The 25,245-nt window shown below is 37.5% G+C and overlaps 1 protein-coding gene across 2 annotated transcripts in view; it reads right to left on the bottom strand.

Moving 5' to 3' along the window:
* Positions 1 to 319: 319 nt before the first annotated feature.
* The window catches only part of LOC116176604 (B-cell lymphoma/leukemia 11A), a 67,539-nt gene continuing 42,613 nt past the window's right edge, over positions 320 to 25,245 (bottom strand). For both annotated transcript variants that reach the window (XM_031495248.1, XM_031495247.1), the window contains exon 3: positions 320 to 3,260. In XM_031495248.1, the coding sequence (XP_031351108.1) occupies positions 1,321 to 3,260 (1,940 nt within the window). In that variant the 3' untranslated portion in view covers positions 320 to 1,320. The remainder of the gene's footprint in view (positions 3,261 to 25,245) is intronic.

Genomic DNA, 25,245 nt, shown 5'->3' with positions numbered 1-25,245 from the left:
TATGAAAAACTAAAATTCCTCTTTAATAGTTTATGCTCGAGTTTATGCAAAATCTATGTATAATTTTACAAATTCAAATGCTGCAGCAGCGCACCCAGAAATTTCTTAGAGATCGACCTTCAACCTCGCCTTCAACATCATATCTGGGGGAGGCTCAAGGCCATTTTTTTAACTTTGATGGTTTTGTTTCAAATGCATTCAATCTTACCCTTGTACCTAATATCATTCAAAATATCTACTGTGATGTGTAAATTCTTGTAATATGTGTCGTTTCTCGTTTCCTGAAACACAATTAGGTCGTCGAAATAAAACTACAGAATCAGATTTGTAATGCATTTAATGTAATACACACTGAATGAGGAGTTCAGTATAGGAACACATGTAGTACAATTTAATAAGAGTGCAGCCCATACGAACGCCGTAGTGCTACAACCATGGCAGAAATAAATAAAAAATATTTCAAATAACATAATATTAACATTAATAGTTACAAATACATTCCTGAGGTATTTGGTAATTCGCGAGTCGCAAAAGTTTGGTACACGCGAACTATCAAACTCCCAAACGCCAATGTGGCTATAAAGACCCTGGTCCACTGTTTAATAATACTAATATTGCGTAGATGTTTTAGGAATACTTTGTTTAGTACTTGGAAAATTCGGATATACTCCTACTTCTGAATTTTATTAATATTTAATTTTATCTCTAACATTCCTCTAATTCCGATGAAATTTCTAAAAATGACCCTGTGAGCAAAACAGGGGAGGCGTGTCGCGGATTCAATCCGATATCTAACACCAAGATTATGAACTCTTTTCTTTTAATTTGTAAGTAAAACAAAAACATTTATAGGAAACTTGAACATCTTACCGTGACATTTTGTACAATGAAACAACGGTACAGTAGAAATAAATATTTATGTACATTTAGGGCTACTGGCCAGAAAATGTGATATGATGTGGGAATGTACAGCGGGACCGAGGTGGCGGCGACATAAACCACCTCGTTGGTTCGTCGACGAGATGGTCTATGGCGCAGGCCTTCCAGGTCCCTCAGTCTCAAACAACAACCTATTACTAATTACAAATATACATGGATCAATAATAAAATCAATAAAAATGTTAAGTTACGAAAGTTAAACATTGCTTTGGTATCAGTTACATAGAACAATAGTGACAACTTATAACAGTTAAGAGCAATCAAAACGCTGGAAATAGTCCGAAGTGTACCACCGTTTAGGAATTAACTAATAGTTCGTGTGGACTAGTACGTGAGACTTGACGGAGGCGCCGGTAGACGTAAGCCGCCCCAGGAGTAGAGTCATGTCGCCTCCTTGGAGGCTATACTGGTATACGAATCTTCGTCCCCAGACAGCATGGGCATGGTTGGTAACAAGTGACTTTTGCCTTGATTCACCACACACTTTCGCATATGCTTCTCCAGTGTGGACGGCACCGAAAACGGCATTTCACAAAACCGACACCGATACACATCTTTTCCGAGTCGACCGTGAGTTTTCATGTGACGAGTCAATTTCGAACTTTGCGCGCATGCGTACGAACACAGTTCACACTTGTACGGCTTCTCCCCGGTATGAGATCTGCGATGCACCGTAAGATTTGAACAGTTTTTAAACACCTTGCCGCAGTACTCGCACGTATCGTTCCGACGATGTTCTTTTTTAATAAGCAACGGTCCGGGTAGGAGGGCACTTGGACCGGCCGCGGTCGAATTTTCCCTCTTAATACCCGGCAGCCACCAATCGTTCCTTTCGAGATCTAACTTAAACCGTTTCGTGGCATCGTACGTTTCGCCAAAAGGGGGAAAAAGTGGTAAGGGATGCGTGGGCGGTCCCGGCAACATGCCCTTCACGAAATCGTCACGCAACTTTAACTGCGCCGACAAATTTGTACTGTTATTGTTATCACGATCCTTACTGGCCATGTGAAGCTTCAACGCGGAGCCAGACTCCTGCAAAGCTTGTTTGTATGCTTCGCTGTATTGCGCTATGTTACTAAGACCAAATTTATCCATCAGCTCCCCAACGAGGGAAGCTGACTGCGTCGAGTTTTTTGAATTGACTTGACTTGGAACGCTTAAATCTTCGGCCTCTTCCTCCTCGCCATCGCCATCATCGTCGTCCTCTTCCTCGTCGAGCTCCTCCTCTTCCTCGCTTTCCTCCCCGTCGAGCGTTTCTACGGAGCCCGCGTTGCTTGTGCGATCCTCGGGCGTCCGATGGATTTTCATATGACGTTTCAACTTGGAACTCTGGGCGCACGCGTGATCGCACACGGTGCACTTGTAGGGAAGTTCGCCGCTGTGAGTTTTCCGGTGAACCTCTAAGCTACTCTGCGAGCGGAATTTTTTCCCACAGTACTCGCATGAGTGCGCCGAGTCCCCCGAATTCGTTATCTTCGGGGAAAGCGGCTTGTTGGGTGGAGTCGAAGAAGAGCGCGGTGTTATCGCCAGGGGTTGGGGATCGTCGTCGTTTTTAACGGGGGGCGAAATACTCTGCGGCGGGCTTCCTCCGCTATTACTGCTGTTGTTGTTATTGTTATTATTGCTGCTACTGCTGCTGAGGTTGTTGCTTGGAATGCTGTTGGGTGGTAACTGGGAGGGTGACGGGCTCGCGAATGGTGGCGAATGTTTGCGAGGTGATGGTGAGCTTGCTTGTGCCGCGCCTGGACTCGTTGTCCCCGCGAGTTGCCTTAACCGTTGGGAATAGTAGTCTAGTTGGGGTTCCAGCGAAAGTGGTTGGTTTGACGTATTTCTTTCTCTGGGAGGGATTGTGGGAACTGTTGGTGCTCGTTCTGCGGGTGATGGGAAACTGGGATGCGGTGGCGGAACGCCGCTTGCAGCTACCGCAGCAGCCGCCGCCGCTAAATTTAGACCGTGGTGTCGAAATTGTTCCGTTACTAGTTGTTCCATGCGAAAGTGGTGCTCTGGACGAGAAAATAGGGGCGCCGGGTGCACTGGGCCGTGATTTAACGGAGGTAGAGGTAGTCGTAAAAGTCCGCCTACGCTGAAGGGGTTGTGGAGATCGGGTGGTGGTAGCATGTGATGTCGTATGCTGGGAGGAGGTGGAGGTCCCCCTCCCGATGAACATCCAGATGACGTACTGCTCGAGCTGGTGTTGTTATTGCTGCTAGAGGAAGTGTCGATGTATATTTTCACCCCGTGGGAATGCTGTACGTGTTGTACCAGGCGCCATGCGGAGTGCATTCGGGCTTTGCACGTTGAACACACGTAGTTGCTGGGCTCTGAAACAAGTGGAAGTATACATGAGTAACGCGTAAAGTTTCGGGGATTGAAAGAACATAAAATTATATATTTCGAAAGCGAAAAGCAATTTGAGTGTCCATATCGCAGCGGTGGCGATCTGCATGTGGCCACATGTTGGCGAGCCATTACGCCCCCGTTGTGACAAAATAATAATAAAGAGTGAAAATCGGGAATGAAAAATTGCTCGGACATTTATGTTCAGTATTCCGAACTGGCGAGGGTGTGTCGAACGTGCGACGACTGGAAATCTGCGTCTCGATACCGAACTTGATGAGAGGAACCACGGATAAATGAACAATCCGCGAGGTCAAACTTGAGACGACGGCGGAAGTTATTTTATAATGACTGAATGGGCCGGTGATCAATTCTTTTTACTTTAAAACGGTTTCTTTCTATCACTGATTGTAATAGTCATTGTTCTTTACCGGTAATTTAACAAGATCGATTCGGTTAAACGTTGCCCCGCTTACGTTCGAAGACGGGGGAAACGGAAATGGTAGCGTCTTCCGGTTTGCAACACGGCTCCAGGCAACAAAAAGATATTTTCAATGCTGTCAGGACGAAGGGAATATTTTAAACTGCGGTGACAGCATATTTCAAACTAAAGAATTTAAATGCAAAAATGTCTCACTTCAATATCAGATATCAACTTCTTGCTTTCATTACCACGTATATATTTTAACAAAAGCCCTTGTTAAGATTATTTTTGTCAGAATTCACAAAACAGGAACATATGTACTTTAATTTAAAATGACCTTTCCTCAAACGTGTTTTTAACGAAAAGGAATAATAAACGACCTAATGCAAGTATTTTGAATTACATTCCTAGTATTTTTAAGAATTGGTACTTACGTTATTTTGAAACATCCCGCTTTGGACTTGAAAAATCAGTTTTCCTTGTTAATGATTCAACTATGCTTTAAATCAAAGTATTTAAACGATATGGTTCAACCCCCACTTCGCGATGTTAATGCAAAACTTAGCCCCTCACTTTCGCCTACGAAATTTTGCAATTCTAAACCGAGTTTAAAGAACGCTTTCCGTAAGTTCTTGTTTTTGTTAGATATTCCGACAGTTACAAATCAATTTTGAAAATGTGAGAATAGCAGCCCATGTGCTTCATGTAGCCCTCCACCATTATTATAATAATTAATGTTTATTGCGTCACAAAACCTCATTATACTAGTAAACACCTTGGTAAACCGATGAGGAGCTAGCTACCCAAGAATTGAATGTCACGTATCTTCGATGAGAACATGCATTTTCACCAACAGATCAATTTAATTGGGAAAACAGTTTAGTTATACTGAAGGGATAAGGAACTTCGGTTGAGAAAAAGTCAAAATCGCTGGGTGCACTAATTTCGTTGGGCTCGATGCCGAAGAAATTAGTCTACCATTTTTTAATTAAAAACATAGATAAGATAAATAAAATAAATAAGGAAATTTATTTTATCCAAAAAATAACAAAAGTGTTTGCTTAATATAAACTTGAAAATTACTGGTCACAGTATCCAGTAGTGTGACCAGGAAGTGTTGCATTACAAAAAAAACAGTTCACGTCGCTAAATGCTGTATCTGTGTTTCGTAATAAACAAGTCCTTGACAAAAAAGAAAAAAAACATAAAGAAAATTTTTTTTTGAAATTGTAAAGAACCTCAGACGCGGATTTAAAAGGGGGGATATTCGCATTTGAAATGGTTTTTTTCTAAAAAAAACCAAAACAAATGCGATCTAAGTCACCTTTTATTAAAATTTAATTTTAACGCTTCAATTTGTTTGTTAAACTTAAGTGAACCTGTCAGTTCTCCGAAACGAATCAATAGAATTTAAAAAGCAAAGCAGATTAATAATCACGATTAAATTGGCTTTCAAATAATGTGCCATTTGCCATAGGATTCCATTTCAAATTTTAGGGGTTAAGCTCCCTACGTAGAGGGGTGAAGACTTGGGTTCGTGATTGGTATTCCAAAAGTTGTCCCCCTCAAATAAACAATTGACGTGTTCGAGGATTTTTCGAAATTTCTAAATGTAATACCCTAAAAGCCCTCTGTATACTTCTCGTTGGGCCACTCTATATATTGTTTAAGTGATGTATTAAGCGTAACTTTGCCACTTCAAAGCACTACAATTGATTTAAGTTCCGCCAAAAAACACATCTCGGAGCTACTACAAGTTTTAGAGAAAAAGAGAACTAATGTAGATGATGTGTTTGTGTCAAATATTTTGAAACTGGCTAAAAAAGTTTTCACAGACCTTGAAATAGATCTTAAGGTTCCTCGCCTTTGCAACAGACAAACCATAAGGAATACGTATTCTGTTTTAAAGAATTTGTCACCTAGTGACTATTGGAAGAGAGTTATATATATATTCCAATTCTTGACAATTTAATAGTTGATCTAAAATCTCGTTTTGGAAAATGAAATCCGCCACTGAAGAACCTGGCAGCTTTCGCTTCTGCATTAGATTTATTACGTACGTGGTTCGACTTCTAAACTATCAATGTACCAGATGTCCATGCGAAAACTTAAAAAATGGAATTATACATGTTGTTTCCAAAAGTTTCGACGTGAAATTTTGGAATATCGTTAAGGGAGTAGGGGCGAAATTAAATATAACATCCCAATGTCCCCAATCCCCCTGCATTTTTTACATTGAAAAAGCGTAGTTTCTTTCGTATCACTATGTAAAAAAAATACTCAAATAGTTGCATAATGAACTTTGCAACATATTTGAATATCTGATATCTAAACTTTTCGCTGTAAATATCTTACAGTTTATCATGTAGCTAAAGAGATACTAATAAACCACGCTCTTTGAGAATGTCATGTAAATTTTTTGAACTGAATGTGCTAATTTTCCTTGATGGCATTCCAAATTTTCAAGTCAAGAAAATTTATTCAACATCAATTAATCAAATCAGCTGGAAAAAAGAATATAACAAGAACTTAACGAGTATAATACGATTAAATCACGGCAAAACTGCAAAAGAACCACGATTAACATTCGTGTCATCTGTTTAAAACAATTGCCCTTTATTTTCAACTTTTGCGTCTACTTTCTTAACAAATTAATGCGTTGTTGGACAATAAAGTGCATCTGTATTTTCTTATGCTGAAAGTAATTAGCTTACGCCGCGATAACAAAGCTTCTTATCTACGACCGGAGATAAATTTTAACAAATCCTACGCAATAATTTCAAGATATCTAAATCTAGTCTTTAACACGTAATAAATTTGAACATAGCATACAAGGTGATTGTTTAAACAAAATTAACAACTAATAAATCTGATAGAAAACAAAATTGACCAAGAATTGCCCTTAATCTCAATTTACCACCAATTGAAATCCATATATCTGGCGACCCATCACAACTATAGGTGCGGGAACCAAACGAAACGTCCGCTTAACGCTGTTTAGACAACATCATCTATAAAAAGCGTGCAAATCGTGGCGTAGATATGGGTTCCGCATATATCACAAGTGTAGTGTGCGGACGCTACTAACAAGACAAACTTTAGAAGAAACTTTAAACTTTCTTATAATGAATTATATTTTTTTCTAGGGCGCGTCCAGCCTTCGCCACGATGAAAATCTCGACATTGACGTACAATTTATTAATTTGACAAACTTAGCAGTCTCGACCGCCTCCAAAATTCCAAAGAATTAATTAATAATTCTGAGGACGAAATAGAAAAATTCAATATGAACACTATTATCGAGGACATAATTTTCAGCTGGATTAATCACAAAACCAGTGATTTACAGATGAAACAAATATATTCGAGATAATTCAATCACATAGATTGAAAGAAAATTAGGCGCTCAGGGCCCCAAAAACAAATGTCACGCAACAAAGCGATCGATAGAACATAATTCTCCCTGTAACTGATAACCTTAAAGAAAGGTTTCTCTTCTACGACAAAGGCTCGATAACCACAGCGGTCAAACTAAACTTCTTCGTAAAGAAGAAAACACGCATCCGCTTAACTCGCCTCAAAAACACTTCTAGCCAAAAGATACCAATGTATACCAGAGTTTGCCCTCCTACTCGGAGGGTGTTCTGTAAAGGGCTAAAAATTCCCTAAGCCCACCTTTTCAGATCTGGACCTGGAAGGTAAATCTGAAAGTCGGTAATAGGCGAATTAGAAGAAATACGAAAAACGTAGCATTTGTGGGCTATGGATCCAGTTGTTCAAAAGTTCGGCGACGGGAAGCGGAGCGCGTGAACATTTTTGGAGTAACTGCGATTTTTACGGGTAAAGCGGGCCGGGGGGGGGGGGGGGGATCTAGAGTTACTAGAGTTGCGGTTTTTCTTGATCTTCGCCGTCTAAATGTAATCACAGCACGAGGTAAAGCGGTAAATCCTGCGAAGCCGATATACCCGTATCCTACTAATGAAACTGAAGCATCACCGAGAAGCCGCCGAAATCGTCGCGTCGATGCTCTGGAGCGCGAAAAGTGTTTTTTGTTTTTTAATGCAATGCATAATTAGGCACCTTATAAGTTATTTCAAAAGCCGTTATTCCGGTCAACTTGGCGGAAATGAAGCACAATAAATATTGTGCATCTTTTTACGCTGTCGGAATGCAATTTTGCGCGCTAATAGAAAATAAGTTATCCCAAAATCCATTATCTCAAGCAACTTCACGAAGTCTTTGATTTTTTCATAAATAGATTTTTATTTTCCAGAAATTATGCGACGTATTTTGCCATTGGGATAACATTTTGCGTTGTAATAAAGAATTTCAAAAACATTATCCCAGCCCAATTTACTCAACCGATAACTTTCAGTTTCAGTGAGCGACGGGGTCTGGGGGGGGGGGGGGGGTTAAACATTAATTTGATCTCTTATTGTATTCTAATTAAAGGTTTCATCGAAAGGAACCGTTTTCTACCAACTACAGGTCTTCTTTCTGACCCCTTATCAAAAGAGAGGGGGGGGGGATGGAACTGGTTTTATCCTTCATGAAAGGTGTCAACGAAAGGAATTAATTTCTACCAACCATAGCCTTCCTTCTCGACCTCTTATCGTGATCGAGTATATTCCTCACAAAGGGCGATTGAAACATCTGCAAGAAATATATCCATTTAGCCTTCCTACGACAAAAAATAAAAAGTCTCAACAAAAGGAATTAATTTCTACCAACCATAGTCCTCCTCGATCTCTTATCGTGATCGGATATATTCCCTTATATTTCCAGAACGGAATCCATTGGTTATGTCAAAACTTTAAGAGCGAATATCTGGAAAACGGTTTGTCAGAGGAAAGTATTCTCAACAGGCAAAATGAATTGACTGGACGAGACATATGCGCCGCCAAAATTTCTGGAACATCCTTGGAAAGGGATTCGTATCGACTACACAGGTTCAGTTGCTGGAGAAATGTTACTCATCATTTCCGACGCATACAGCAAGTGGTCGGAAGTCCAAATTATGAATACTACTACGACATTTGCGACAATCACAATTCTTGATGAACTGTTTGCAATCTTTGGAGTTCCTCAAATCGTTGTCTCATATAATGGCACTCAGTTTGCTTTCAATGAATTCAGAAAATTTTTTCATCACAGCGGCGTTAAGTACCATAAGTTCGCTGCTCCTTACCACCCTTCGACCAACGGTCAAACTGCAGAGAGACACGTCGAAACCGTCAAGAATCACTTAAAAATAATGGCCACAACACCTGGGTCCATACAACGAAACCTGAATGAACTTCATCAATACCGGAAAGCCCCGCACTCTACCACTGGATAGTCTCCTGCACAACTCTTTCTGGGATGATCACTACGAACTCGCCTTGACCTACTCAGTACCCAAGCCTGACAATTTGTACACAAAAATCACTGAAAAACAACGAGCAACTATTGAATCGTCATATCGGTTGTTGTACCCATCACAAGCCGTTTATTTTCTCTTGGGTAACCCGCGAATGCACGAATGGGCTCAACCATTTCTCTGGGCGACCTTCACTACGAAATTGATTTTTTTCGGGTAAATGCTTCAAGAGACATGTCGATCACATCCGGGCGCAACAAACTCCGGAATCTCAGCCAAGACCTGGTTATAACAACGTAGCACCATAGTCACTCTGACCTGCGGTACCCCCGCTTGCATTATATGGAATGGATTCTGCAACTCCAGACAGAACACGTTGAGTTGCTGACACCTGGAAGCCCAAAATACGTAGTTTCTCTGAGACCTCACAGGCTGTTCGACTGCCTCCAATTATGGAAGGTGCATCCCCTCGCCCGAATGCCACACCACTAGGTACAAGACATTCCACGAAAAACCAATAGTACCACACCAATGCAAGACATTCGACCGAAAACCGCCGCGAAACACTCCACGGAGAGCTCCATGTTTATGTATACCTCCACTACGATGTTCTTCAGGTTAAGTGTGATAGTATTTCTGAAGAGACAAAGGCATTGACAGAAGGGAAGAGTTGTTGTGATTGCCAAGATAATATTTCGCTCTTTTTAAATGTGAATTGTAAGTATAGGTAGTTGGCGTAGATAGGTATGAAGACCCGTCGTTATGATTGGTTGTTGATTATTTTATGAATGTGACTGAATTTGGGAAGTAAATTAAATGGATTTAAAACCAAAGTTTAGACTTTAAAGACTACACTATATGATACCGTATAATGTTCTTCAAAAAATAAGAACATCTAAGTGTCCTGTCCCTGATAATGAGCCAGTAATATTTGCATGAACCGGCAAAAATGCTAATTTATACAATTAATATTTTACTGATTCTCAGTTATTTCATAATATGGATAGAGCGAGTATTGCAAGCAGCTGCTTTATGAAAAAAAGTCCGTACGTCCGCACATTCGCTCTACTTTCTTACATTGTTTATCAGTACGTTGTAAACCTGGGCCAATTTTGACGTTCGATTGTTTATCAAACCATTCCGCTACAAATTTTGTCACGTAGAAAAGTTCTTACGATGCAAAAGATAATTTTTAAAAAATTTCGAATACAATAACAGTTACCTATTCTACAATAGGTAATTGGTAACTACAGAGCCTGAAATTGAATTAATTATACTAACTGTAGGTACTTCGAAATGACTAACCTAAATTTTTTTCAACAACATACACCCATGACCCAATTGACAATAACAAAATTGTTCACCTGGCTAAAACAAAGCATTAAAAAACCCATTACCGATTGAATATAAGTAAATCAAAACCAGTTTTAATTGACAAATTGGCTCGTTCCAAACTAATGCTTGTAGAAATTAATAAAATTAAATGAGACCACGAACAGACGTCGTATTCAAAGCGACGAACGAAAATGAACCTTCGTAACCTAATCATTATATAGGGATCTTGTCCACACGCCAGTCACAAAAAAAAGAAGCACCAATTCGGGACATTATAATATTAAGATGAGCAGATAATCACGACGGTAAAACTAAAACCAGTAGAGCGCGTGCTGAATATAATGCCTCGTACCTGGTACCCCTATTCGTCCTATTAATCAGACTAACAACTATTAGACATTATAGTCATCCTCTTACTACCGGTCTTCATTTTTTGTCCAAACTTTTTATTAGTTATCGTGTGTCGAAGTCGTTCGTATGGAAGCAAGCACCTTTTATTCTAATTTCCTTCGCACATGATTTATTATAATGTACCTACCACGTTTGTTACGTGTGCACTAAGTACTTACTTTTTTGGTAACGCGTGGTTTTTTTTCTGATATTAAGTATTCCCTCCGGCGGCTGTGTCAAGATTATTTGAAAAATTGTCTATGGGCTAATGATGGGTATATGTAAATTTTATCCTAGTTTTGATATGCTACATACATTTTCATGGAGTTTTGCGAAAGATAACGTTTTTATCGCTTACGGTTATTGATCCTCGTATATTAGCAAACTCCACCGTTCTAAATAATTGTTGTGGCATCCTCTCCAAATTATCCGTGCCGTAAGGAGAATTACCTACATTATGATAATGAGAGTATAATAATTTATTCAAATTATTTTTAGGTAATTTCTTTAATTTCAGGACGATCCGAAGACGTTTTAGCTATTATTCTCAAACCCTGTACTCTGTATCTACTTTTTTCCGGCGTACAAAAATTATTTATATGACAAACAAAACAAAAAACAAACTGAGTCATTCGATATGTAGCATTCTTAACGGCAGTTCAGTTGAAACATCTAAAAATTTACCATTGCTAAAATGTATCTAGAATTAGAGGCAGTGTGAGGATCTGAGGAAAGTCGGTAAACGTGGGTTAAGTTGGCACCTCACTTTGTGTATTACTCCTCACGTTTTGGAGAAAATAAAAACTCACTTAATGTCAAAACAGAAGTTGATAATGAAATGAAATTAACCCCAAGCTTTATATTTGTTTATTTTATAGCATATGTGAAAATGACATTTTAATAGGTTTGAATGAGTAGGCTAAGCCGTTCTTTAACCGTAAGGATAGATAAAGTGATCACCTTAACCGTAGGGGTTGATAAAGTGAAACAGATAACTGTACATTCTAATGACATCTGTCTTTCTTGTTTCAAATGCACGATTAAAATGACGTTCACAACAATTCTGTTTCTATGGAAACGATCGCGATGGCAAAATCTAAGCTTGCTATTTTTGACGTCTCTAAATTAAATTCTCTAAATTAAATTCTGGCTTATTGGTACTGCCAAAGCCAAAAAAAAAAATTAAATTCAGAATGGTCAGATGCTAAACAATGATTTACATGGCTTCTGTTATAAAATAAAGTTTTGTATTATACACGACGATAAAGGGAACCTAACCATCTCGTGAAAGTCTTTCACTCAATGGTTAAAATATCCCTTTATCGTCTTGTATAATAAATAACTATTAATTCCGATTTATGAGCCCGTTCTTAAAATCTGTACGTTTTTCGTTCTCCACCTTCAAAATAAACTTTGTCAAATTGAGTCTAACTTAATTCATCTTCGAGCAACTTAAAAATGTATATCTTAATTCCGTTTTTGTTCTGTGTGTTCATCTCCAAATTCATTTGTAAAAGAACCAAAAATTATAATTCTTGAAACTTCTGCAGTTAACCCTTTCTATTTGTTGTTAAAAACCTACATACAAAACTATCAAAAATGTATGACAGACATGAACTAGTACATACTGTTCTATAACCTACGTCAGGTGGATGTTTTATTTGGCTTCGCCACCTGCAGTAATAATGGCGCACTTTGTATGTGCATTTCAATATTGCTAACATTAAATGTGGTTGTTCACTGGCGATTAAACGCAATGTCGATCACTTTTTTGTGCAAAATTATTAGTCGATAATTTTGTTTAAATAATCAGCTTGTATTTTATTTACAGAATTGTATTACGTGTTACAAGACTATATTTAAACATCTAAAAATAATTACGTAGGATTTGTAAAAGTTTATCTCCGACCCTAGATAAGAAGTTTTGTTATAGTGACGTAAGCTAATTAGTTTCAAGATAAGAAAACACAGATGCAGTTTATCGTTTAACGACGCATTAATTTGTTAAGGAAGTGAGGGAGGAAGTTGCAAAGAAAGGGAAACTGAAGACGTCAATCGTGGCTTCTTTCGTAGTGAACGTTTGGTAGCCGTTTGTTTTGGTGTATTGCCATATTCGAGCGTGTTTGAAAAGACAGTCTGTCTTGTTTAATTGTAAAGTTGTGTAGAAGAAAGATACAGAGTGTTTAAAGAATTTGACATTACGCAATCTGCGCATGCGCATATTAACCTTCCGGATTTTTCTTGGTTGAGGTACTAGAGCTACAAGCTATCGAATGCAAATAGAACGAACTGTAGCAGTTAAGGTCGCTAAAAAAAACAAACCTAAAAAATGTTATAAGACACTAAAGAATATCATGAAATACTACAAAATACCTAGATGATACCAGGCAGCTGTAGTAACAAATAAAGAAGTCTATGTATATATGCGGACTACAATAACGCATTCGTTCATACGTATCGTGGTAGGGCTTTTTGCTGCGTTCTCAACTAAATTGGCCCCACCAAGACGGAAGAGCACATAAGTGATTGTCAGTCATTGTGCAATGTGCTAAAGCAAGTCGTTGTAATTTCCGCGATAAAATTAATGACCAACTAAAATGAAACTATGAAACCAAATAATTTCTGAAATCTATAGTATTATAGATTTATCAATTTTATTAGAAAAAAAATTTTTATTTTATAATCGCCCCGAAAAAAGTTCAGGGGTCTAAAATGGAACATGACCCCTGAAAAAACAACACCATGTACCGTATTTGAGCAAAATATCTCAAAAACTGCAGAAAAAGTTGTTAAGGAAAGCACTGATAGCATCCCTGCGCACGCGCGGCCAAAAAGTTGTAGCCGGAAATGAGAGTACAGACAGACCTACATCCGAGATTTTGTTTGATTCTGTTTCCTAATACTTCAAAACGTATATTTCTGTAAAAAAAAGTGGGGTGTCATTTTTACCCCAATGCAATACCTCCCTTACTAACGTGCGGGCGGTCAAACCTTTAATTTTTAGTCATAAAATAAAACCAAGAATTAGCTCCTTCCGTATTTACATCATGTTTAGGAACATCCTGTATATAGTTTTAACTGGCTAGGTTTCTTTTACTGCAAGAAACGGACGGGCGCAATAACTCTCGTGATTTTATTTTATTAAAAAAAATTCCCGCCGGTATTAATTTCACATTACTTTTGAACTGCAAATGTTTTGCACGAAGCTCGCACCAGACCAGTGCCTCTCAAGTACAAATAGCCGGACCTATAAAATGCCAGGTATTCAAATTTCCATGGGTTTTAGCGGAGAAATTTTAGACAAATCAGCCCAGACGCATTGCTTTCAAAACATTCCGGTCATAAGCAATGTTGCTGCATAATTTTCTTTGAAACGAAAGGGGGCCTGGAAGCACAAATCGGCAGAAAACTGCGACATACATATGAAGTCGAGCTATACCGGAGGTCTGATCCTATTCGAAAGGCCCATGTCTCATACACTTAGGCATACACTTAGGTCTTTTGTCTCTTAGCACAGTGGGATTTCTACTCATAGCCAACTTACAACTCATGATGCGGTCAGTGTTACATATAACAGCGGCCCTGAAATAAATTCTTGTGGACCTCCATAAGCAGAAATTTAAAAAAATGTACGCATGTTATTGTTATTATTTGTAGAGATTTTATTACAAAGGCTTTTGCCCGCATGCGCAGAATACGACGCTGTTTTTTCATAAAGGAAAATCTGCTAGTTGCTCGCTTTAACAAAACGCTTAAATCAAAACAATTTTCGCAATGGTAATAATGTATCGATTATTTGAAAACTGAATAGTAGTTTTTATAACTATTTTTATATCATTATTAATTTGTCTGTTTTAAACAACCCAGTCATAACTTGGTCAAAAGTAAGTACATAATAATTTGTTATTCAATTTTTTACAGTGTTACAGTAATTATAAATGTTAAACAGTCGTGACTCAGCTCTATTGTGTTTTTAATTATTTTTTTTTACACAGATCACGAATAAAGCGATAGTATAGTAGTGATGCGTACCGTGTGAAGATTACATATTTGAAGATTTTCTGAATCCATTGCACTTCTCAAGTGTAGCCATTGAAGCCAATGGTGTGTAGGTACTTAGACGATATGTTTTTACAGGTATTGTCAGGAGCTAGGACTTTTAGTCAATGTCATCCAGCTTACTGTTAAAATAAAAATGATTTTTTTCAATTTACGAGTATGTTACGAGTTAAAGCATTGACAATCAGACAATTTGATTATCCGATAATCACAGTAATCAATTAATTTTATGACAACAAATAATCGATTTTGCTGACCGAAAATGAGCACTCTCCAGAATTTAATTAAACGATCAATGCATTGTGCGATCATGGTGTAATTAATCATTTCAATTTATGTCCAATTAATCATTACATACTTAGTCTCGGACCAATTAATGATCTTCGGATTTCCAAACAACCTTTGGACATGGAGGTGTAGGGAGAATAATACTCGTAAATTTTGAGAAGCATTTCCTTTTGTGTTTGTATACGTAAATAGATTTAATTTTTTTGAACGAAGAGGCGATGATCTGTCTTCAAAATCAATGTCATCCATTATAATATTATATAATATGTTACGGATACAGTGATTACTTGGCTAGTTTATAGACTAGCTAGATAGTATGTAAACTATCCAAATGTATGGTTATTTTGATGGGAAATCGTCATTTCACTAAAATAGCTACGAATATTGGTTGGTTTGTATACTATCCAGTTAGTCTATAAAGTATACAAGATTTATTGCCAAAGTACAAACCACAAGAAAATTATATAAATTAAGCAGACTTTTTGGCTACTTCACAAACTATCCACAATAGTTGGATAAAGTGTGAACTCAATATTTCTAGTAATACATAATATACAATTCGTTGGTTAGTATGTAAACTAACCAATCTTCTTTGCGAGGGGTCTCTCACTGCCCGCAATATGTGTACACATTTTGTTTTTGCACTGTACAGTGTCTAGCAGTGTTCTGCAGTGTGTCACAGTGTGCCACAGTGCGTCACAGTGTGCCACAGTGCATCGCAGTGTCCCATATTTCTGTCCACAGTGCCCTTCCGAATGCCGCAGTGTAACGCCATAAATTTATTTTATGATTGTGCGCAATGTGCTGATTTTTGCGTAATCGACGTGTTTATTCCTGCGATTGCGATAGTGATCCTAGAGAGCGCTTATAATTTTGTATTGCTGTATGTCTGTCTTCGTGTCTGTCCGTGCGCACGACAACTTTGTTTAGAAACGCCCGATCGCTTTGAAAATTGTTACACATATATTCTTAAGGATATAAGTTAGTACACATTCTTTAAACCTCAAGCAACTATGAAAATGAAAACAAAAATTACGCATGCGCAACCCAACTTTGCGCATGCAATGTTGATACAGTTGTATCAGATTTTTATCAATATATTTCTTTGTGCGACATGGTAACCCTTCACATCTGGAATATATTAACAGAGATTAACTATTTATTTTAAACTGGTTTTATATCAACAATAAATTGATCAATTTCTTGTTCAAGTCGCTTTGACAAGAAAACTTGTCGAGTGTAGACACAGAATTGGATGCAATAACTTGATCAATTTCTTGAGCTCAATTTCTATTTTTCTGACAATTTCAACTAAAATGAATGACAAATGATACACTGACTGATGCTGATATAAAAGAAGAAGAAACAAGTAAAAAGGTTTTCGTCCTAAGGCACGTGACTTTAGCGCATTTTGCATACACTTGCACGGACCAGTACTCCCCAAAAGCCCATAGCTATCTCTTTATGTTTCTATTTACGAGAAGTCTGTATGGTTAAAATTTCAAAGAAATGTCTCCATAGATAAGGAAGTTGGCATTGCGCAATCTGATTTTTGCAATAATATGCGATAGATACCATTACTAGCAACATCTGTGGTTAAAATTTCAAAGACATATTTTTATAAATATGGCAGTCGGTACTGCGCATGAGCACATCCAATGTTTACAATATGACATTATGTTGCCTTTAAGAGAAGCAGTTGTGATCAAAATTTCAAGAAGATACATACCTCGATAAATAAGGCAGTTGATATTGCGCATCCTGCGCATGCGCTAATTAATCTGATGTTTACAATATGCGATACGTTTGCTTTTACTATCATTTTTGGCGTGCTACTTGAATTTCACAAGAATCCTGCCCTAAGATTTTAGAAGGATTGGTTCACAAATAACGAATGTGGGGCTGGGCATTCGCAATACGTGTTTTTAGTCGCATCGGGTTACGCATGCGCAAAACACATTTATTTTATTTGGCTTTAGTTTTACCTTTATTCGAGGTATATATTCTTGCGCAAATGCAAAAGGTATCAAGCACAACTGCACACAGAAAGACAGACAGACGGACGGAGACAGACAGACAGTTCAAAATTATAGACGATCTGAAGCATCGTTAATAAACGAAAAAATTGTAAAATTATGGTAGGTACATGAAAAAAATTGAGGTTTTACAATAATTTTTTTCGTAAGCGACGCAGAAAAAATTCCCTCCTTGGTGCCTGCCTCAACACCATAACGAACTAAATAGTAAATAGCGGAAAAAGTAGAACAATAGCTCTTAAGATAAAAAACTAGTAGCGATCGAACGCCGGTAAGAACGGACAGATAGTCGGATGGACGGACAGTGACCACAATCGCGCATTTTTTAAAATTGTTATGAAAATGCGCTAAAAAGGTAAAATACAATACTGGAATATTAGTGTTTGAGTAGTATTATTTTTTTATTATCTTCATTTCTTTTAACAGAAATATCAAAATATGCAATGCCCCGCAATGCATCGCAGTGCCTTGCAGTGTTCCCATTTTTAAAAACACTGCGGAGCATGTGTACAAATTTTTTCGAGTGAGAGACCCCTCGCTTCTTTGGGTAATTTAGTTCAAGATAGTAAAATAATTCTTGATTAAAAATATTATTTATAGGTACAAAGTCACATTTCTATTACTATGTAGGTACAAAAAAAATGACATAAATAGTCAAATCTATTTTTAATCACGAATTAATTTACTATTCTGAACTAAATTACCCAAAGAGGATTGGTTCGTTTACATACTAACCAACGAATTCGTTATTACGCATTACTAGGGATATTGAGTCCACACTCTATAACACTTAATAATTAATTATTTCGTATAGGTAAACATTATCCCTTTTTGAAATGGGACAGTTTCACTCTAAATACCTATACACATCTTGTGTGCCAATACAATCAATTGATTACTATGTGCTCAGTGCAGCGGACAGTACAATTGAAAACACTGGAAGGCCAAAATCCATAAGAGAAATTTATTTATAGGTCTAACTGAGAAAAATCGTCTTTCGAAATAAGGCCGTGCTATATCGTATGATTCGAATATAATGGTTTTGAATACATTGTGCCAAAATTGGTTTCCAATATACCTTTTTGGTAAATCCGTTTCCGAAAAAAAGCAGCCATCTTCACGAGAGCACAAGATAAATTTTGAATACAGGTTCGGGGCTTTCATTTTTGACACCTAAAAATGCGTGCCACAGTCTGTAAACATATATTATCGATGGTATTCCTCTTCAAGAAATAAACCTTCTTGGTGTCTGCAGAAAAGTGTTGCTTTATAGAGAACTTGTCAGTTCAAGATTAATTCCTATGTAGATAGCACACATGTAAAGTACACTCCACATCTTTTCATTTGTTTTAAGGTACAAAGGACCATATGGACAATGTTTCGTTTTGCAAGATGTGTCTTCGTTTCTTTTCCCAAAAAATCATGACTTATTTCTTCCCCACAAAGGCAGCAATTACCCTTGAAGCGAAAGCATTGTGTCACAACTGACCTGACCACAGGCCTTCCAGAACTCGTTGATTGCTGATGGACCGAATCATCTATCTCGCTACTTTATATGAGCGGCTATCATAATTCATAGCCTCGTTTCGGCCAGGTCAAAATAGCGAAAAAAGCAATGAGCCGTTGTTTTAACTATTATGCCCCCCCCCCTTTCTAAAGTTAGAAGTAAAAAAGATTTTCCGAAAAATGCATTTTTTAAATAAAAAAAATTCCATTCTTCCATTGTAACTATCAGTTCTAGAAACAAAACGTAAATTATAGGAAATTTAATTCTCTACAAATTGAGTAGAAAAAAAGTCTGAAAAAAGTGCCAATTTTTTTCGGTTTTTTCAATATGGCGGCGGGCGCGGAGGGGGAGGAATTGTGCATTTTGCATTTTAAACATTTACTAATCATCCTAGACAACATATCCAAAATTTAGAATTACCGGACCGTCTGTAAAGTAATCCCCCTCTCTTCAACGGATTATTTAGGCGCTCGATAGCTTTGGCATAATTACCTTTGGTCGCAGGGTCTTGCACTGTAACTTGGAACAGTTGCCTGAATAAGTAGGTATACTGAAGTTTCTCCTCCTCCTCCATGTCAGAATACTCATTAATTCGACTAAATTGATTCCAAAAACCGACCAATGCCTTCAAATTGCCAGCATATTGGCGAAATTTTGGCGTGGGGATTTTCAGCTTTCAGGTTTGATGCGGAATTTTCATTCTGACAGGTTAAACTGTCAACACGGAGTTTTATTTTATACTCGTAGTCGAGCTCGTAGTATTACGGGCTATTAGCTCAAGCCAGGAAGTTAAATATGGTATCTGTCCGTAACCCACGCAACACTACTCGATCTGTATCTGTAAACTCCATCAAAATATTCGCCTGAAGAAAAGTACTGCGTAAATTCGTCTTCGAAGTAATCGCTCCCAACGAAAATTTACCGCCCCCGGTATATTTGCATAAAATGAAAATGAAAATTAAAAAAATAGAAGGTCAATAAATATGTTACATTCAGTTTTGAAACAGAAACCCGCTGTTTCTTTTATAGAAAACTTAGTATGAGTCGCTTCAGTTTTAATACGATATCTGATAAACTTAGTAAACTCCATAACAACCCTTTGCCACATCAACTTTCAATAGCTCTTCTTAATTTCTGAAAACGTGGCCAGAATGTTAGTTTTTGTATGTGATATCCTAGTAAGAATATGTCTATAGTTCGTAACTTTGTGGAAAATAAAAATTTTATGGAAAATATTATGCATAAAACGTTTTGAAAGTATTACAACATATCTCAACGGATGCTAGATGCTCAATATTTGCTGCATAATGTAACCTATAACAGCATAATCGCGGCGACCCCTTTAATTGCGAAAATCTATTCAAACGTAAGTCTCATTCGAATAACGTCTTACGTATTCAGTTGGTTTTTCGAAAGGTGCTTAATCTTCTTTCTCATCCCTTAGTCCACTCGTCCGCAATCCTTCCACTTTCTAGTCACGGTCATCGCAGAAGGCTTTCGCGCATTTGCATATGTTTAAAATGTGGCCGCGGACTGTGCACAAAGGACTCCACGAACCCACGATTATTTATCACGAACAGAAAAGGATGAAGAGGGGTTGGAAACATCTTGAAGACGTCGGGTCACAGAAGTGGGCGAGCGGCAAACGCGTCTTAAAAAATAAGTCCGCGCCTAAGATGGACCGAAACCGGAAGGGAGTTTTATACAAATACGGGTTAGTATTAAACTAGCCCCGTTGAATACGTGATATGAGCTTTGGACACCACACAAAGAAGCGGAGCTTAAAAATTTGAATATCGCGGTCATTTTGGTCTTATCGTAGCATTAAGGAAATCGTCTATAGAATGTCCTGACGAATGGCACTCTGGAGATACATTACCTAAAATATTATGTGGGAATTAAGTTGTCGTTCAATAATCACGATAGATGGCGAGATTTGCCGCAATTGGTGCGTTCGACTAACCTTCACTTCTAAGTCGAATCCTAGAGAATTCATTGTTTTACGCCATATTCCCATAATTAACACACAAGCAAAAGTATACATTATCAGAGACGTTGTAAACTACGTATTCAAGGTAAACGAGCTTATCATTAGATAAATATAATAATATTGCTCCACACACACAATTACTGTAGCTCTAAATAACCTTTTAAACGCTAAAGCAGCCCGGCGTTTTTCGTTTGATTCTAAAAATTTTCGCAGAGATGAATGTAGGTGACATCGAGCCATTGTTCTAAGTAGATGAATCCTTTGCCTTGTTACACTTTTAGGACTTTGACATTGATTTATCATTTAATACCACTTTGTTAGGTACCGTGTGAAATGATACACAGATTCGTTTTTATCGTTTTAAAATCAAAGGCGAATCATTATAGACAACTATTACGTCAGTGCAAAATTAGGTGTTTATTGTTTACAAAGCTCCGGCTAACTGTCTGTTTAATGGATATTTTTGTGTTGCAAAGTGGAACGAAATTAAATATTCCATGAGAAAGATACACCGCGGTACGAGAAAATTTCGATACCTATGCTGTGGTGTCTAAGGAGATTAAGTGTTTTGGAATTTCTTTGTGAAGATATCCCTTGAAATGGGTGAATCCCCGTGATTAACGTGCATCGTTATCAGATTGTCAATATTTAAAGGAAGAAGCACATAACTCGTGCGACATTTTTTCATCTACTAAGTGTAGGTATAAAACAAAGATAAATTATATTCCCAGATTAGCACAGAAATAATGTTTGTAAAGAAGGTCTACTCCTTAAGCCGAAGTCATTTTGGGATTTTTGAAGAAATATTACCATAAACCGTCTAGCAACAACACGTTGAATTTAGACCCGTTGGCAGACGCTATGTGGCTATGGAATGGTCCTAGAAGAAATTGGTTGGGTCCGTTTAAGAAGGCCGCACTGCAATCTGAAATGATCCAAATTGGACCGAGAACCGGACCGAATCGAAGATGATCTAGTCCGCTCCAATGTTAACCTTCAGATTTTTCAAAAACCAAAAAACAAACCCTTAATAAAAAAACCTGTAAATTCTCTTTTGGTTCCTTTGTGAAATGCCAAAAGTGTGACAGTCTAGCTCTATCTATTTGTTTAAACATGACTAACTAATTAAACGATACTAAAAAACATGGCATGGTTTTTCCGGAGATTCGCTTGACTTATCACTGAAATTAATTAGTATCCCTGTATGCTTTATTGTTCACGTTTTTCGAGTTAGCCTGCCTATTAATTACCTATTACCTTGCACTGGGTTGAGTCGATGGATGAACATAGTCTTAAGATGGTGGCGGGAAAACCTACAAATACGTATAATTCGAAACGAAGAGTTGGTATACACTTCCGGAAATAGAAATGTGAAATGTTTATCAAATTTTGCCAATGATCGATAAACTAAGAAGTAATTTTATAAATATGTCGGAAATATGTAGAATGTTTTCAAAATCTATTTCGGAAATGGAGACGAAATTTTGGAACTCCTCGAAATGTTTTGGAACTGGGGAATGTAGTATCAAATTTAAACTCGATTTAAACCATCGGTCACGTTTCTAAACAAAAAAAATTTTATCTAACAACAATAAAGATTATTATTAACTAGCAGACGACACCTGCTGTTGGAGTTATTAACCTCGGTTTACCAATGTCATTTTTATTTATATTTTTGTTTTTTATTCCATATAAAATTAAAAAAATATTTTAACTAATACTGCTCAAAGTTCCAAGAAAAACAAAATAAATCCAATTAAAATAAAAAAAGTTAATTTAAATACAATAAAATCAGACTTTTGATAGTTTCAAAGCAAAACATGAACGTCCTCATCACGAAAATAGCCTAGGTTGAGCTAGGCGACTACTGCAATCACCGTTTTTTGAACATGGCAAAATTGTATCAAATGGCGACGTTTTAAGCAACTTTTAAAGAATAACATTTTTGACTGTCTGTGTGACGTTGGCAATTTTTCAAGATGACGACTTGATGGACGTTGTTCAAATTTTGGATATGTACTGTTGTGTAAACAACGTCATGTAGACGGTATATCGATTTAAACACCAAAATCAATTACGGGACACCCTGTATATGAGAAATATTTGAACTATACATCGGGGTACCAATAAAAATAGGGTTGGTTCGTTTTACTTGAATGTTTCCTTTTGGTTTTGTTTGTTGGAATAATTTTCGTATAAATTGTATCGCTTGTGTACATTGTTTATATACAGGGTGTTACATGACCGCTTGTAAAAACAATTGAGCGATAGAGGGGATCAAGACAAGCAGTTTTTCCAAATAAACCGAGGGTCCAACGTGTTTCGTTTGGGAGCCACCCCCAAAGAAGTGGTGAAATTCGGATTTCATCTTTAATTTTTTTCTCAGCAACCATAAGAGTTACAAAGATGGGCCTTTGAATAGGTTTTCGGGTAGTGCATCCGATTTTTAAAAAAAATATTCAAAATTCCCACCACGAAAGGGCATCACCAATGGATATATTTCTTGTAGATGTCTCAGTCGCCCTTTGTGAGTACCCTCTTCCGACAATCCGTTCTGGAGGTATAAGGGAATATACCCGACCACGATAAGAAGTCGAGGAGGCGGGCTATGGTTGGTAGAAATTAATTCCTTTCGGTGAGACCTTTCATTAGAGTACCATTAATATATATAACCCCCTCCCTCCCACTCCACCCCGTACTTTGGTAAGAGGACAGAAAGAAGGGCAGTAGTTGGTAGAAAACGGTTCCTTTCGTTGAGACCTTTAAGTAGAATACAATTAATTTTTAACCCCCCCCCCCCTCAGGTGGCACGGGAAATTATAGTTTGCACAAACCAATTTATTTCTATGAGACCTTTCATTAGAATACCATGAAGAGTAGAACATGTGCCCCCCCCCCATTTTCTACAGTTTAACTTGGTACCACTAAAAGCATGCGTATGCAAAATCTGAGACCAATTGGTTGTCGTATGTTAGTTATGCGCGTTTTACGTTCAAAAACAGCATCTCAGGAAATAATTCGGGGAGGGGAGGGGAGGCTTTTAGACAACGAAATTTGATGGTCGTCTGGCACACCTTCAAGGTATAGGCTACCTACTGCAAAGGACTGTAGGACCATTCCATTGGAAGTACTTCAAAACGGTAGAAGTGGGTCCGGACGGACGGACAAAACGCAAACAATAGCACATTTTTTTTTAATTCTTAAAAAAATGCGCTAAAAAGTGTACACTTTAAGAATATGGAACGAAAACTAGTCGTTGCTATTTAAACAAAAAATGCCCCCCTCCATCATGCAGGAGTACGTCACTTAGCAAATTTTTGATATAAAAAGGTTCTTTAACCAAATCTTGTGTTGAGTTCCAGTCAAAATGTGCACCTTGTTCTGTCTTTGAAGCTGCTGAATATTAAAGAAATAGGCTTGGTATTTGACGATCGGGATATAATTGTAAATGTTCCCTTCTTGCTGGTCTTTTGTTTTCTATTTTTAATACGCTTTTTGACGTCTTTCTGCTCAAACCGAAGCTATAAGGCAATGTCTACTTAGTATAGTTATCAAGATGCAAAAGCTTCAAATTTGGATTCCTTCAAAATTCAACGGACTTTATCTCGAAAACGGTAAAAAATATTATGGAGCCTTACAATTTGACATAGAATCTAAAAATCGAATAAAATACAGGGTGTTCCCTTTAGAATTGTCAAGTTGATAGATAGAAAATGTCAAAATATAGTGACTCGGGGTGAGAGTCGTCGCCGGGACGGCGGGGTGCAAAAAGAAAAACCGATGGCACGTGTAGCAGGACTACCACCGAGAACACCACCATAAACTCCTGTTGTGTGTAGGGATGAGTAAATCAGGAATTTCCTAAGAAAAAAAGGAAATGTCAGGTTCATGAAGAAAAGAAGGGTGTTATTCGCACTGAACAATCCTACATCGTTCTAAAGAAGGAAAAATGATTCCTTACAAGGTATCTGTAAAATTGACACTATGGAGTGGTGAAGATGAAGATCGAAGCTTCTGAAAACAGTTTCACCGATATTTCTTTATACGTGCGGTGGATAACAGCGCTCCTGACAGTGTAAATACATCTCATGATAATATTAATAACAAAATATATTGTTATATTATGTTAATACTAAAAATGTAAAAGTAAATATTGGAAAGCCCGAAATGATCAATATCCTCACCCTTAATGCTATCAAATAACATTAATTTCTGAACTTCTTGAAAAAAGTGATTATAAAACGACACCCTTTTGATTATACAGAGAATAAGAAATGAGCCGGAGGGTTGTTATCCCGCACCTCTTAATATTAAAACCCAAACGACAATAAGGATTGATTTACAGCTATCGATAACATTTGCGCCTCTCCGCTGCGAAATTCATAATCGTGTTTGTATTTCTATTGAAAAATTTAATAATATCCGTATCAGGGCGGCTTTCCCCAGTGGACCTACGCGACACCACACAACTATCAAGGATACCCGCGTTAACTTGTGCCTGGAATACGAATGAGGGCGAGATTTTACAATTTACGAGAATTTCATAAACAAAAAAAATTGCGGCCGAAATGATTTTTTGCC

This window comes from Photinus pyralis, unplaced genomic scaffold (genome assembly GCF_008802855.1).
Source record: "Photinus pyralis isolate 1611_PpyrPB1 unplaced genomic scaffold, Ppyr1.3 Ppyr1.4_LG7, whole genome shotgun sequence".
In the NCBI taxonomy this organism is placed as follows: Eukaryota; Metazoa; Arthropoda; class Insecta; order Coleoptera; family Lampyridae; genus Photinus; species Photinus pyralis.
This window is presented reverse-complemented; position numbering and strand designations above follow the sequence as displayed.